General features: G+C 37.2%; 1 protein-coding gene across 4 annotated transcripts in view; it reads right to left on the bottom strand.

Annotated features, from left to right (window-relative positions):
- LOC132703297 (titin-like) overlaps window positions 1–14,113 on the bottom strand; it is a 91,332-nt gene that overhangs the window by 5,087 nt on the left and 72,132 nt on the right. For 3 of the 4 annotated variants that reach the window (XM_060672457.1, XM_060672456.1, XM_060672455.1), the window contains 4 exons: window positions 5,190–5,237; window positions 3,887–4,096; window positions 3,578–3,829; window positions 25–3,525 (listed from right to left, as the gene is read on the bottom strand). In XM_060672457.1, coding sequence (XP_060528440.1) covers window positions 25–3,525; window positions 3,578–3,829; window positions 3,887–4,096; window positions 5,190–5,237 — 4,011 coding nt within the window. Of the gene's footprint in view, window positions 1–24; window positions 3,526–3,577; window positions 3,830–3,886; window positions 4,097–5,189; window positions 5,238–5,874; window positions 6,007–14,113 lie in introns of those variants that run through there. The other variant, XM_060672458.1, reaches the window with a different exon arrangement.

Below are 14,113 nucleotides of genomic sequence, written 5' to 3'. Positions count from 1 at the left end.
AGTAATGTAATCACATGAACTTACTGCAACTGTACGTTGGACAACAACTCTCGGGCGTAGAGAAAATTGGCATGCAATTTTGAACAAGTGATGGTGGCGGTGGGCAATCTATAGACTCACACTTCAAAATTGAACTTAAACATAAGCACGACACTTGACAGTGATTGATAGGAGGTACGCTACTGTTGTTTCTATATGTTTGTCCGTCAACCAAACAACTTCCTTCACCTGGAATTTCCCGTTCGGGTTGTTCCGTTTGCTGTTTCTCGAAGGGTACAGTTTCAGATTCACCGATAACTTGATCACTACTAATTGTGATGAGCTCAGAACTACTAACTGTGGTGATTTCTACGCTACTAACTGAAGAAATTTCTGTTCCATTATCTGCGGTGAATGCTGGCAAAGCAGATTCAGTAGATTTTGACAAGTCGCTAATGTCTGTTGTAGGTTTCTGTGGACTTGCACTGGAAAATTCTTCTTCTTGGGCCTCGGTTTCGACTTCAGCTTTTTGTGTGATAGACTGTTGAGTGGGGCTGGTTGCTTTAGAGACTTCAGATGGAGGTTCTTCACTCGCTCCGCTACCTTCCTCCAGTTCTTCTTCAGAACTTGACGACTCTTCACTCGATTTTTCACCGGAGCTTTCTTCTTCCGGTTGTTGAGTAACTCTTGTTAAAGGTTCAAGTTCAATTAGTTGGGTCACCGGCGACTCAGTAGCAGTAGAGGTAACAGTTTGTTCTGGACCTTCGGGTATGGCGTTCGTTTCTTCAGTCTCCGGGATTTTGTTGCTTTCAGTCTCATTTTCAGGACTAAGTGTTTCTTTTGAGATAGGTTTAGTTGACATTTCAATATCTTGTGGGGCTTCTGTCTGTGAGGCACAATCAGTAGCCGATGCGCACCCTTCAGGAACGATTGTTTTTTGGGTCACATCTTTAACTGCCGTACTTAATTCGCTTTCGGTAACAATTTGAGGTTCTTCAGGAGTTACTCTAGTTATAAGCTCAGGGGCGACAGTTTCGTCATCATGTTTCTTTGTAGACGTTTCTTTACTTTCATGTGGAGCTATTTCATTCTCTTCAGATTTCGGTTCTTCAGTCGCCTCTTCAACAACAACAGTTGTCGTTTCTGCAAGTGACTGTTTCGTTGCGGCTTCCGAAACTTCATCCGAAGGGCTCTTTGTAGCTTCTACATTTTTAAGAGGTACTTGTGTTGTTTCAAGGATTTCAGGAACCTTAGTAGGTAACTCTGAGGGTTCTTTGGGTAAAGTTTCCGTTACTCCAGGCGATGATGGTTCCTCTTCGGGTTTTCCAGTTTCTGTAGAACTTTCCAATTCGGGTAACTGTGTCGTAGAATCAACCTGACCGATTTCAGTTGGTTTTTGTGAGATGGTAGCTTCGGTTTGTTCTTCAGCTTCCGACGGCAATTCCGATGATGGCGTCTGTACTTCTATTGGCTTTTCTGTAATATCGGATTTAGCAACTTCCGTTGCTAAAGGTTCCGTCCCTTTTGGAGGCTCAGTATGTTCTTCTACCATTACACCTTGTGTGGCGGTTGGTTCTATTTCGACCTCACTAGGCTTCTCGGTAGATTTAAATATTTCCGCTTCGGTAACTTGAGCTAATTCTGCTTCAGGTGTTTGTTTTTCTCCAAGTGTAACAGCTGTTTCAGGTGTTTCCGTTACCTCTAGAAGTTCAGTTGATTCCTTTGGTTTTTCTTGAGGTTTTAGACTTTCAGAAATATGATCCATGGCTACAGGCATTTCAGTCTTCTTGGGCAATTCTGTAATTACGACCATTTCTTCTTCTGTCTCCGTTTCCAAAGTTCGTTGAGTCACTTCAGGGAGGTGTTCAGATGTCTCTTCGGGCTCTTCTTTATCTTTAATTCTAATTTCTACTTCCGGTATCGACGTTGTATCTGCTTTCGGTGGCAAATCTGTACTCTCTTTTGGAATAGTCGGTTCTTTTTCTGTCTTCTTCCCAGAAGTTGGCCTTGCGCATTCTTGTTCTCCACATTCCTTGGAAATAATGGGTTCTTCTGTGATAGCTTCTTGCTCGGTCTCTGTAGCCGGTGATTTTTCTTCGCTTGATGGAGAAGATGTCTCCGGTAGTTTGGTAGTTTCCGGTTGTTCTTCTCCTCCTTCGGTTTCCTCTGCTTTAGCGGTTTGTTTAGTCTGTTCCTCATCTGGAGTCTCAGTAGTTATGGCAGATACGATTTCTACTTCTTTTCCTTCGGATACGGTAGCCTCAGAAGATTTAGCTTCGGTCGAATCCTCGGAAGTTTCAGGAGCTTCAGTTGCCTTCTCTGTTTCTTCGTATTCCTTCGAGGGCTCCGTGACGGATTCGTCTTCTGATATTTTTTCTGTTGTCTCCTTCTCTGGCTTTTCTTTTTCAGATTCGGTAGGCACTGCTTCCTCCTGTACCTTATCCGTTTCTTTTTCTATTGCTGACGGGTGTGTAGGGAACTGAAGTTCTTCTTCAGGTAGTTTAGTGCTACTTTCTTCGGCTGGAATTTCTTCGGTACCTTTACCTTCCTCTTCGGGTTTCTTCGTTAGCTCCTCTTGAACTTCTGGTTCAGTGCTGCTTCCACTTATGGACGACGTTATAGACTCAATGGCTTCTGTAACCCTGGCGGTAACTGAATCAATAGCTTCTGTAATTCTGGCGGTGATTGATTCAATTGGAGCTTCAGTATCCTCTTTCGGAACCTCAGTAACCGCTGGTTTGGAAGAATCTTCTTCTGCGACCGCCGTTGATGCCTCCGGACTTTCTGCTTTTTTAGTGATTTCTTCCGCAGGTGTCACTTCCGATTTTTCCGTTTCCGAAACATCAGTAGACTCTTTAGGCGGTTTGGTAACTTCAGACGGAATTTCTTCTGTCACTTGCGGCAATTCGGTTTCAGCGGGAGATTTTTCAGTTATTTGTGCTTCGGGTTTGGTAACACCTTGCTGTGAGTCGCTGGGAATTTCAGTAGTGTCTGCCACCTTACTAGGTTCCGTATCCGGCGATATCTTAGTTATTGCTTGTTCAGGTGAAGACGAAGTGAATTCTGTAGCTTTAGTGGCCTCTTCGGTGACAGGTTCAGCAGTAGGTCCGTCAGGTTTGTGCCTATCTTGAATTTCCACTTGTGGTTTTGGAGGAATTTCAGTCTCTTGTTCTAAAACATTAGGTAAAGTCGGCTGGGTGGTCGGAGGCTCGTACGAAGAAAGGGTAGTCAGTTCTTCTTCGATTACGTTCTCGCAGTCATAAGTATCTGGACAACATTGACCTTCACGGACTGGTAGAGCTGTGCAGTTGACTTTGTCTAATGGCGTTGGACCACATTCTTGCACGGCACAGACTATGTCGCCTCTCATGCAGTAACATTTTTCGCACGGGACATCTTTTTTAACTAGCGAGCCATCTGCGTATATTTGATCATGGTATATACAATCGCTAGGTGCCAAAGTGGTCGTAGGTGCCAGTGTTGTCGTCGTTGTAGTGGTTGATGTTATAAGGGGAGTTGTGGGTCCTTCCAGATAGTCCGGATGTTCTGAAAAGGTAAAACTTAGTGACCAGCAAAACACATGGGAAAAGTAACTTACCGCAATTGTATCGAACTGGACAACAAACACCTTCTTGGAAAACAGGACGACAACCTTCAACTTCCAATGTACATTGTTGGATCACGCAGGCGGTTTTGTTTCGTATGCAGTAGCAGAGTTCGCAAGGGTTGTTGGGGTTGGAGGGGACCCTCGCACCATCCGAGTAGAAAAGATTGTTGATAGAGCATCCGTATTCGTTCAAGTGTCCCAAGGCAGTTGACGGTACTGTTGAAGTCACCAATTGAACCGGTACTGGTTTAAAGTGCTCAATTAGTTCCACTTTCAGAAAATTTTTACAAACCGACATACCTTCCGGGCATGTTATAACGGGACAGCATTGGTCAGGCCGTTTCTCCACCTTGCAATCTGCGCCTATAGCTTTGGTAAAAGGACATACCCTGAGGTAGCACATAAGCATGCGGTTGTGACACGTGCAGTTGAGACATGGCTCGTTTGTGATTATTCTATCACCCTCGTCATAGTGTTGAAAATTGTAGTAGCAACCCGTTGCGTCAGCAACTGTAAAATAGATGCAAAACCTACAGTCAAGGTTAATTTAGTTAATACCAGAAGAACCGCAACCCACCAGAAATAAGCTGTTTTAAAACAAACTCGATGATTTCGGCACTCAAAATATGCCCATATCCCATTCCTTTTACGGGAAAAAAATGAGTTGAGATCGCAGTTTAAATGTAGCTTAATGTCTGAAGTCAGAAGAGCGCTTCCTTCTAGAACTGTTTAGAATTCCTCCCGTTTATGGTACCCAATAATAAATATTTTGGGTTTTGAAGGTAAAACTGTATGTGATATGATATCGGATGATGGCTGATATCGGATATGATATTAGAGAACTTTTAAAATAATATATCCCTGAAAGGCTATTCAGAACTGATAAGTAAGTTATGGCTTGAAGAAAATTACGATTTAACTGGGCCGTGGTTTCAAAATTTAAAGGAAGTCTGCTTAGAAGTTCATGATTCAGTATTCTCCTGCATCTTAAAACATTTAACATTACATTTTCAATTTCAATAAAGCTAACTTAACCTTTTAACGTGAACATGTTGTGAAGTTAATAGTTTGCACTGTGAGGAAGTCTTTGCAAATTGTTGCGATCCCTTGAAGGGTTTTGTGGATAAATACGGATTTATATTAAGTGAAATTAAGAAAAGGACACGGCAATTTAGGCAGGTACCTAGGCCGGATGCATCCGATGATGATGAGGATGAGGGGTGACCGTTTACTGTTATTACTTCAAGTTATATCAAGAATGTCGCCTCTGGAGGAAGATAGAATGTTGCAGAACCTTCCCATCAAGAAGCCATTTTGTTACAATTTTATTTGTATCAATTGCCTTACGTACCAGTGGCCAAATAAAGCGTAATGAAAACACCCTTTGACATAATGTCAACAAAACAAAACTTAACAAAAACTTAAAAAGTTTGGTTTTAAAATAACATCCCGAAAATTACGTCAAAAGACGTTAATAAAAAATAAATTGATATAAGGGGAAATTTCAAAAGAGGTGCAAAAAGCCCCTCATAACTTTTACATCTGGTTTGAAATAACAAGTAATAAGAGTCTTAAACAAATACAAAAAAAAGTTAATACTTACCCGGATAGTATTCAATTTCAGTGCTCTGTTCGTCGTTTAGGGTGGGCGCTGAAACAAAAAGATACATGGTGAGGGTTCAGTTGTTTGAAATCCGGGTTAAATGTCGTAAAATATCGCTTTCAAATAATGCATTTTGACATCAAGCGTACAGAGCCAAAACGCACCTTGCTCATAAAACAAAACTTATTACTTGCATGCGTACCGGTTTTACTGCTTCCTGATTTCACCCTTGACTTCTGACACGCTTAGTTCATGCCGCAAGAAAAAGCCCCGCGAACCGTTAAGTTTAGCATAGGTAAGCAATATGTCCGTACGTAATACGAACGGCAATATAATAACATACATTACAGTACATAAAACCTAAAGGTATGCGTTAGTTCATTAATATTAACTGTACGTGCCTCTTAATAGCATTTATTAGATTTGATTCTTGTCGGTTTATGTTTGTACTAAAACGAATCTCGGATGAGCTAATTATCGGTTAATCTGTGTTTGAGTTGAGGCGTTCATGACGGTTAACTCCCATCTACGCCAGATTATCGTCCTTAATCGACTACGATCAAAGCGATTCAGCCTATCGAGTTCGAGATTGAAAAGGAGAGAATTTTTTAATAATTTTCTACAAAATCTGAATTTTGTGCAAATTGAAATGGAATTTGGACACAATGGATGGATGGATACTTACATTTGTATGGGTATAAGGTGAAGAATATTATAACATTGTTATGATACCAAGTCGGTTATCTGGGAATACGGCCTGCAAAATGTCAGCAGCTCTAGATTTTCCTTTCGTGTACATGCACAATCGGTGTACGACATTTGGTGTCAAGATTTTAGGAGTCCTCCGTTCCTTATCAGTGCCCCTTGATCACGTCTCGTGATTATACTTCTAGTTCGACTTACATCATTTTGCTCCCTGACTTGTTCTTCTGTCCTCCATGTGCTAGTCATGCCAGTTAGTAAAGTTAATAAGAGTCCACTATTTTACTTAGCATTGCTATATTGAAAGGAAATTAACGAAAGATACTTAGGAAAAAACAGTTTTCACTCTTTCCATTTGTTTTTATTTTAACTTTTAAAATCTGCATTTGAGCCGACGTTGATTATCCTTTATGATAAAAAAAATTGAAGATTCCAGAAGTCAGAATATACAATACTAAAAAAGGAAGTTTTTATTACACAGAGTGAAAAACTTACACCGCATCTTTTTGAAAATTTGGAATCAGGTGACACTTTTGTCTATTAGAACTATAAATTAAGTTCCATTGATTTTTAATATCTTCACCAGTTTTTTAATAATTAAAATTACCAATAAATCACCTTAAAAATTGTAGATAATCATTGTGGAAATGATACAGCGTAAGTCAAAATAATCGGTGGTTTGTGAAAACAGTCAAACTCTTGACTGGAACCTTCGGCACTGCACTAACACACAATAACGCGTTTTACCACAAACCGAAACTCAATTTTACGTACTCGACTTGGCATCTTCAGGAGTTTTAATCTTCTCCTGAAGATGCCAACTTGGTTGGCGAAACGCGCGTCGAGTACGTAAAATTGAGGTTCGGTTTGTGGTAAAACGCGTTATTGTGTGTTGTGAAAACAGATTTCAATAGTGGTACGAAAATTGGAAAAATTAGATTGAAATCAGTATTATGGACGCAGTTGGTCATGTACCTATGTCACACCAATCCGACATAATAGAAACAAAAGATTGAATGGGCCATACCACCGAAATCCTTATCCAAACATGTTTTTTACATTCGCAGATATGGACTTTTTTTATCCGTTTCGCGTATCGAACCGGGGAGATACCGCGCAACAAATATGGCGAAAAGATAAGGTTTTCATTTTTTATCTAAGAATCTACCTCTATTTTTAAATTTAATTAATACCATTTTTTTGGATGAGGAATGACTCCCTTAAATTTTTCTGATTTGATTTGTTTGAACACCCTGTAAAAATGCATGTATTTCTTTGAGGTTACAAGGTAAAAATCTGGCGTGATTACTTTTCACTTCACTGCATTCTCTATACTTGAGAGACATTCCTAATATTACAAGACATATTAAGAAAAACTCTGCAAGGCACGTACAGCGAACTGAAACGTCACATTTTCTAGAGCGACGCGCAAAATAACACATCAATCTGAAGATTAATTAACCGGTTTGAGTTGCGCACTCGCGGGATCTTATCGCAGTCGTCAATTTCGAATCTTCAACTCGTTAATCAAAAATCGGTTAGTATGCACATTAACTGTAAGCATTTTTTTGCGCTCAAAGGCGCGCGCGTTTGCAATCGACAAATTCCACGATACAATTTCGCAAATTTTATTCGTCAATTAAAATTCTGTCGTCGAAAGCAAATCGGGCTGATACTTAAATCGTTTTCATTAGAGAGTTGTTTTACGGATACGATTCGTTATTGGATTAATTGCTGCACACTTGCACTAATTGCGGTTGTAATTTTCATCGTCAATTAATAACGATCGAGTTTAATAAGGGGAAAAATGATGTCTTTATCGCTATGGATAATTACACCCCAGCTTTGTGGTTCGTTGATAGAGGTTCTGGTAGTGTCCAACATCGAATAATGTAGCCGTTGCAATTTGCAACGTGAAGACAAACCAAAGCCAACTTTCCGGCGGCTCTATAAAAAATAATTTAATTAATTAAGTTAATTAATTAATCAATTAAGTAATATTAAGCCCCAAGACCTACGCAAAACTATTTATTATTTAATCCATTCGTCTCTATCAACAACTAGTTACAAAATTTCATTCTTCATTTAGTGCAACTATTTGTTCTTCCAAAAAAAAAAAAAGAATGGAAATATCTTTTCTTACGCTCTCGAAATGAATCTACAGTCTGCTGATGCGACAGGCTTTCTTGTAAACTCAATTATTGTAGCAGGTGGATGGACAATAATCCAGTTTCCCAACTCTATTTCCATAATATTTATTGATTAATAATACAGCTGGAACTACGTATACATTGGACTAAAACATTTTATTAACTGCCACAAGTATGATAAAAAGTGATGAAATTTTAGATAGATCGATTGCAGAAACTTAGCAAATATCTTTCAATGGCGACATATCTGAAATACACTTTTAAAGTATGTTGGAAGAACTCTAGGATGTTGAATCATCAAGGCATCGAGGAACTGCAGGAACCAGCAATCAACAGCAAAACAAAGATATAAAATTAAGGATAAATTATCTTAGACAAGACTTATTTCTTTTCTGGGTTTGCTAGTAGTCCAAGTGTCCACAGGGCACCTGTTTCATCACCTACATTAAAATTCCCATTTCCACCAGTTTATTGGTTTCAGTCGAGTAATAAGGGAAGAAATTTTAAGTCCATTTCCAGTCACCATGAGTATGCACGTCATCTTTCATCACTTGTTGTTAACTAAGACTAACCGAAACTGAACAATTCTTCAACTTAAAAGTAAGCGCTAAATTTAGACAGAATCAGGCAAAATTACTTGAAGTTTTGAGACTTACTATCACAGGAACGACAACTACTATTGAGAGAAAGTCCTCAAAATTCGGTTCGAAAGATGAAATAAAAAATATTTTTTTTATAATAACAGTAATTTGACAGAGCTCAAGTTTTATTTCTTACACCGCGTGGTCTATACTTTTCTTTTTGCACACAGTGTTTTAAGATATTTCCTAGTACATCGAAGTACTAGGACGTAACTTCCAACAGATGCAAAAAATAAAAACCCAATTAACACTCCCACTCTGATGACCAAAAATGAAAGATCTTGATCAACAACCGAAACAAGATTAGAGGAGGCGTGTGGCAGTCTAAAAGGACGAATCGTGAAATGCATAACAATTTATCGGCAGGTAAAACAGATAACTGTAAACTTGGTTACATAATCACGATTCCAGCGTACACATCGTGTTTCATCTCTTTGTACGAGAAGACGCGCTGTTCTTTCGAAAATGACATGTGAACGCGGAAAGCGAGATACGCAGTCTAACGTATTTCGATTGTTTTTAGGAATTTATGGCAACCGGAACCATCGCGTTACCGCTGACTTATTGGGGTAGATCTCGACACAACTTAACACTGTTTTACTGTTATCCGTCTTGTGGCAGTGGTTTGGCCTTATAGTAGTCTTATTCTTAAAACTCAATGGCGTGTTAGAGAATTGAAATAAATGTTATCAAGTTTTGGTCACTGGAACCAATAGTTTAACTATGATTACACCAAAAGACCATGGCCAAATTTGATGAAAATCGGACAAAATGCTCAAGAGTAGTTAATAAAAAAAGCATTTATTTCTACCGTATCTGACACTCTATATTCCGAAAACGAAGATAATTAGGACACATAAAATTACATATAGCAACAAAAAATTTCATGTCTTGCTTAAATGAAATATCTATTAAATAAACATGTCCTAACTGATTTACCTGGTTATTATAAATGTGAAATATTGCATTGCATTGATTTATTTTATTCTACATAAGAATCCACATTTTAGGTGTGCACGTTTTAATTGCCTAGTTTAAAACCTTTGATAAGACGCTATTAAGCTTGTGTTCTTTTTGGAACATTTTTTAAATTTTAATATTATGCCGATGTCTGGCGTTCGAAAGAAACTCAAATCTAGAAGCGGACATCCAAGAGCCTGAGGACCTAGAGGACGTATTCTTCACAAAGTAGCACACTTCATACGAGGGTCAAATTCGATGGAATAGGGATAAAAATTGGGAGTGTGCGGCAAAAGGGCAACTGGCCGAAGAATAAAAATAAATATAAAGCTGGGGGTGTTTTATAGAACAACCCAGGACATCAGAAAAATATAGACATACAATGCGAAGAGAGAAATGTATTATCTGCAACTAAGCCAGCGAGAGTGTCAGCGAAAAGAGATCAAATCTCAAGGATCATCTAAAAACTTATATATATGTTTATATAAATCGCAACTAAGCACCAACGCGATAGTAAAACAAACGGTTGCCATGTTCAGTGCAAAATGGTAGTCGGCGTTCGTGACTTCCCGATACATAGATTTATTCTATTTATCTATCAATGGCAAGACATAGCTAATAGGTGTCAAGCTGTATCGCGTATTAAAAGCAAATTTGTTCTGTTAGATAAGGTACTTAACGGTTACCCCATGCGGTTATGATGAATAGCGATGCGTTTCCTGCCCAACAGCATGTCGGTAGCGTTATTTATATCTATCACGCGACCATTATCGCTTAGAACTAAAAGTTGGCCGTCATCGATCGTGGTAACGATTTGAAGAAAATCTGCCACTAGACCTTTGTCGGCATTTTAAATTTCATTAGTTTTTGAAGTTGATGAGTTAATTTGAAGTTATATTCAGTAGTGCCTTAGATTCGCAAATGGTTGAAAAAATAATTATCAGTAACCAAAGAAAATTTAGAATATTACAATTACGGATAAATTTTACTGATCCTAAAATTGCGATTACGAGTAACAGCATAACTTAGTAAGAGATAGTAGTGATAAACTAATAGTTTTGGTTAGTTGTACGCTTACGTAAACTTAGGAACGATTCTTTTCTATTTACTGCACGGCCTAGTTTCATTTAATTATTCGAAAAAAAATTAATATCCATTTTGCACCGCCTTCATTTTGATCACACATTTCTACAACCACCATATAACACAATTAAAATAAAGTTTCTCCTTGCCTTCCCAGCGTACCAATGAGTTTCAAGCAAAAGTTTTCAGACAAAAGTTGCGTTCAATATTGAACCATGTGTCTATTTAAATTAAACACTATTGGACTTTATAGTTTAAACCAAACTTAAGAATACCTCTGCCTCTGCATTTCAAATTAATTATTAGTATTATTATTTACATTGAAAATGTAACACACCAATCAAAGAGAAAGATTTAGAGGGAATGGGGAACTGAGTGAGAGACAAAAAGAAATTAAATAGGAAAAATAATAAAATCACTGTGTAACATAATGTACACCGTGTGCCAAATAAAACGATACACTATACGATCTGAAAACCCGTGGGAGATCCGAAAACAAGTTTCCTACAAAAGTTTCTTGGACTCTTGTGAAAGATTATAATTTTGTTGATACAGGGTGTCTGAAAAGTGTCCCCCCGCCATCAACTTTGTTATTTTAAATGGAACACCCTGCATTTTTCGACATTTTTAGAATCCTTGGTTAAAATAAAGGTCACTTAAGAAATTTATATTTGAATTTTGTATAGTTTAGGTCGAAATTGAGGTTATGTGTTTTTTTTTTCATATTTTGATTACCCTATATAAAATTATGTTGTGACGCTACTGATACATGTATTGCAACGAAAATTTAACCACAGACACTACTAAATCAGTTTGACAGATGCACCTCAGCTTATACAGAGTGTCCCAAATTAACAAAATATCAAGATTTTCAAATGTAACACACTATATTTTTATTCAGACATCAAATCTAGGACAAAAAATAAGGTAAGTAATTTTACGGCAAATAGTTGACCCTACAGGGTGTTATTGCACGCGACTGACGAAAAATATACTGAGAAATAATCGAACGATTGTCTAGTTTTCGACTGCTGAACCGCAACCATATGCAGTTAAGAGTCCTCGAATGATACGTATATACGGTGATTCGAATCGGAACAATCAACGTTGATGGTCGAAGCCAGTTTTCATGCGTAACGAAGCGAAATTTCAACTCGCTTAAACGCCCCGTTCCATAATTTTCGAACCGTAATTGCGAACTTTAAAACATAGGCAGTAAACGTTTCCTATATTCTACCCGATCATTAAGCGCGATCGTCGAAAGGAAAGAAAAAACAGAAACGAAAGAATCCGAGCGCGGAAATTTTATTTCCCTAAAAACGCCGCACCATGAGAACGGAAACAATAAGTTTTTATTGGATCGTCTCCCCGTTATTTGATGTCCGGCATTTGTTTGTTTTTAAATGGAAACGGTTAATTGGATTCTGACAAGCAAGGCTATTTTTTGAACCCTTTTTAAGGTGCGCGATTCTATTAAATAAATGCTAAAGAGTATTTTTTGAATTATACTTTTAGAGAATTTTTTTTTATTTTTCTGGCATCAATTAGACACTTCCAAAAAGGGAGCGAAGAAGAGGAGAAAAAAAAAGAAATTAAAGGATTTAAAAGAGTAAACCGTTCTTACGTAGATTTTGAAAAAGAAAATACAGACAAACATTTGAAAATCATGAAAAATTCAAACAGTCAAGTTAAAGCTGGCAATCATTTTTAAAGGAAATAAGGAATAAATTATGTATCATTAAAACAACTGGGCAATTGTTTTAAAGACTTTATTATATATTTATATTTTATTTCCTGCAAACCAATCCACGAAACGGATATATGAGAAGCCCTAAGTTACTTGCATATTTCACTTTCATTTTTTCTATATTGCCTTATACTGCTTGACATAAGTTTACTATAGTCATCAAAATTAGATAATGTACCGACTAAGTTGATAAACTATTTAGTGAGTCAGAAAGTTACTCTTATGATCTCATCTTAACATTTTGCCATTAGGTCTAGTTTTTTTATGCGAAATTTATTGGCGCAATTTATATTTCTTTACTTTCACCCTTGAAGTTTAATGTTGATACAGGGCATGTAGAAAGGGGTAATGTTGCGACTACGAACGTTAAAGGACGGTACATAATATTACTTTATTATTGGACATTTCTTGACATTGGCGAATGCGCCGAGGTATTCGGAGTTCTCTCCACATATTCGTTTTACGAAGACAACGCAAGTAGATACAGCGTATAAGGAGACGGGGCAGACAAACTGTATATTAATAACCCGAAAAAGAAGAAAAAGATGGTCTCCACGGTCCAGTCTGAACACCGGCCGGCGAATCAGCGCGTGGGAGTCTGCCTGGGAGGTCAAGCGACGAACCCGGGAATAAATCGTTTTGCCCTGATCCGATGACAGTGGCGGAGTCATCACAGCTATGTAAATAATTTTTGAAGAGTATTCGACATTTATTGGCTTTTTTTTTCAATTTTTTTGTCTAATTTTCATAGTTTTTTTAGTATGGACAAAATTTCACATAATGAAGAGTTTCATTTCTAGTTTTTTGATAAATTCGGGCCTTTTATTTGTGGTTAATAGAAAATTTTCTATATTTTCAATTTTGTTTTAAATACCTTGGTTCATTTGCAAGCGTAATCTGCATTTTTTAGAGTGGATACTACACAAAGCTTTCGCCCATGGATAATAAAAGGATAATTTTTCTGACATTGTTTTACGTTGGGTAATAATGTGTAACAAACAAGGCATAAAGGTCAATGTAAATACGAAATAAAAAAAAGACAATATTATCTGATATTTGAATATGGTCATGCGGCGCTAAAAAGTTTAAGGACTACGCCCCGCCTACAACTCGCTCGTATTTGGCGATAATCGACCGGTTCATGTGGGTCGCAGGAACATTTTTTTGCAGCATATTCTTATAAAAATTATGTCAAGTCAGCTAATTAGAAATTTTGTAATTTCCAACATATTAATTCTAAAATACAGCAGTGCTCTTGTTTAATTATTGTTTGAAACATTTTGGAGTTGTCTTCAATTTATAATTTTGTCTCTATGACTTCCATAAATGTATCATAAATAAGAAATATATGGCGTTCTCGTAAGCTCAGTAATCATTATTATTGTTCTTATTTATTATTTATTTATTTGCAGTAACTATTTAATTTTTTTATTCATGACATTGGCAGACATCTTAAAATCATTATTATTTAGCATAAAGTCCCATAATAAATCTATAATATTTATAATACTGACATATTAAATGTGATGTCTTCTGAAACTAATTGTGTAAAATATAGATCCTAGTAATCACTTTATTCAAAAATATTAAATAACTTATTTGACTCGACTGACATTGAATGCTTATAAACTCTTGATAACG

The sequence above is a fragment of the Cylas formicarius genome, unplaced genomic scaffold, assembly GCF_029955315.1.
Source record: "Cylas formicarius isolate icCylForm1 unplaced genomic scaffold, icCylForm1.1 PGA_scaffold_6__28_contigs__length_40554024, whole genome shotgun sequence".
Taxonomy (NCBI): domain Eukaryota; kingdom Metazoa; phylum Arthropoda; class Insecta; order Coleoptera; family Brentidae; genus Cylas; species Cylas formicarius.
Note: the sequence above shows the minus strand (reverse complement) of the source record. Positions and strands in the feature narration are given on the sequence as shown.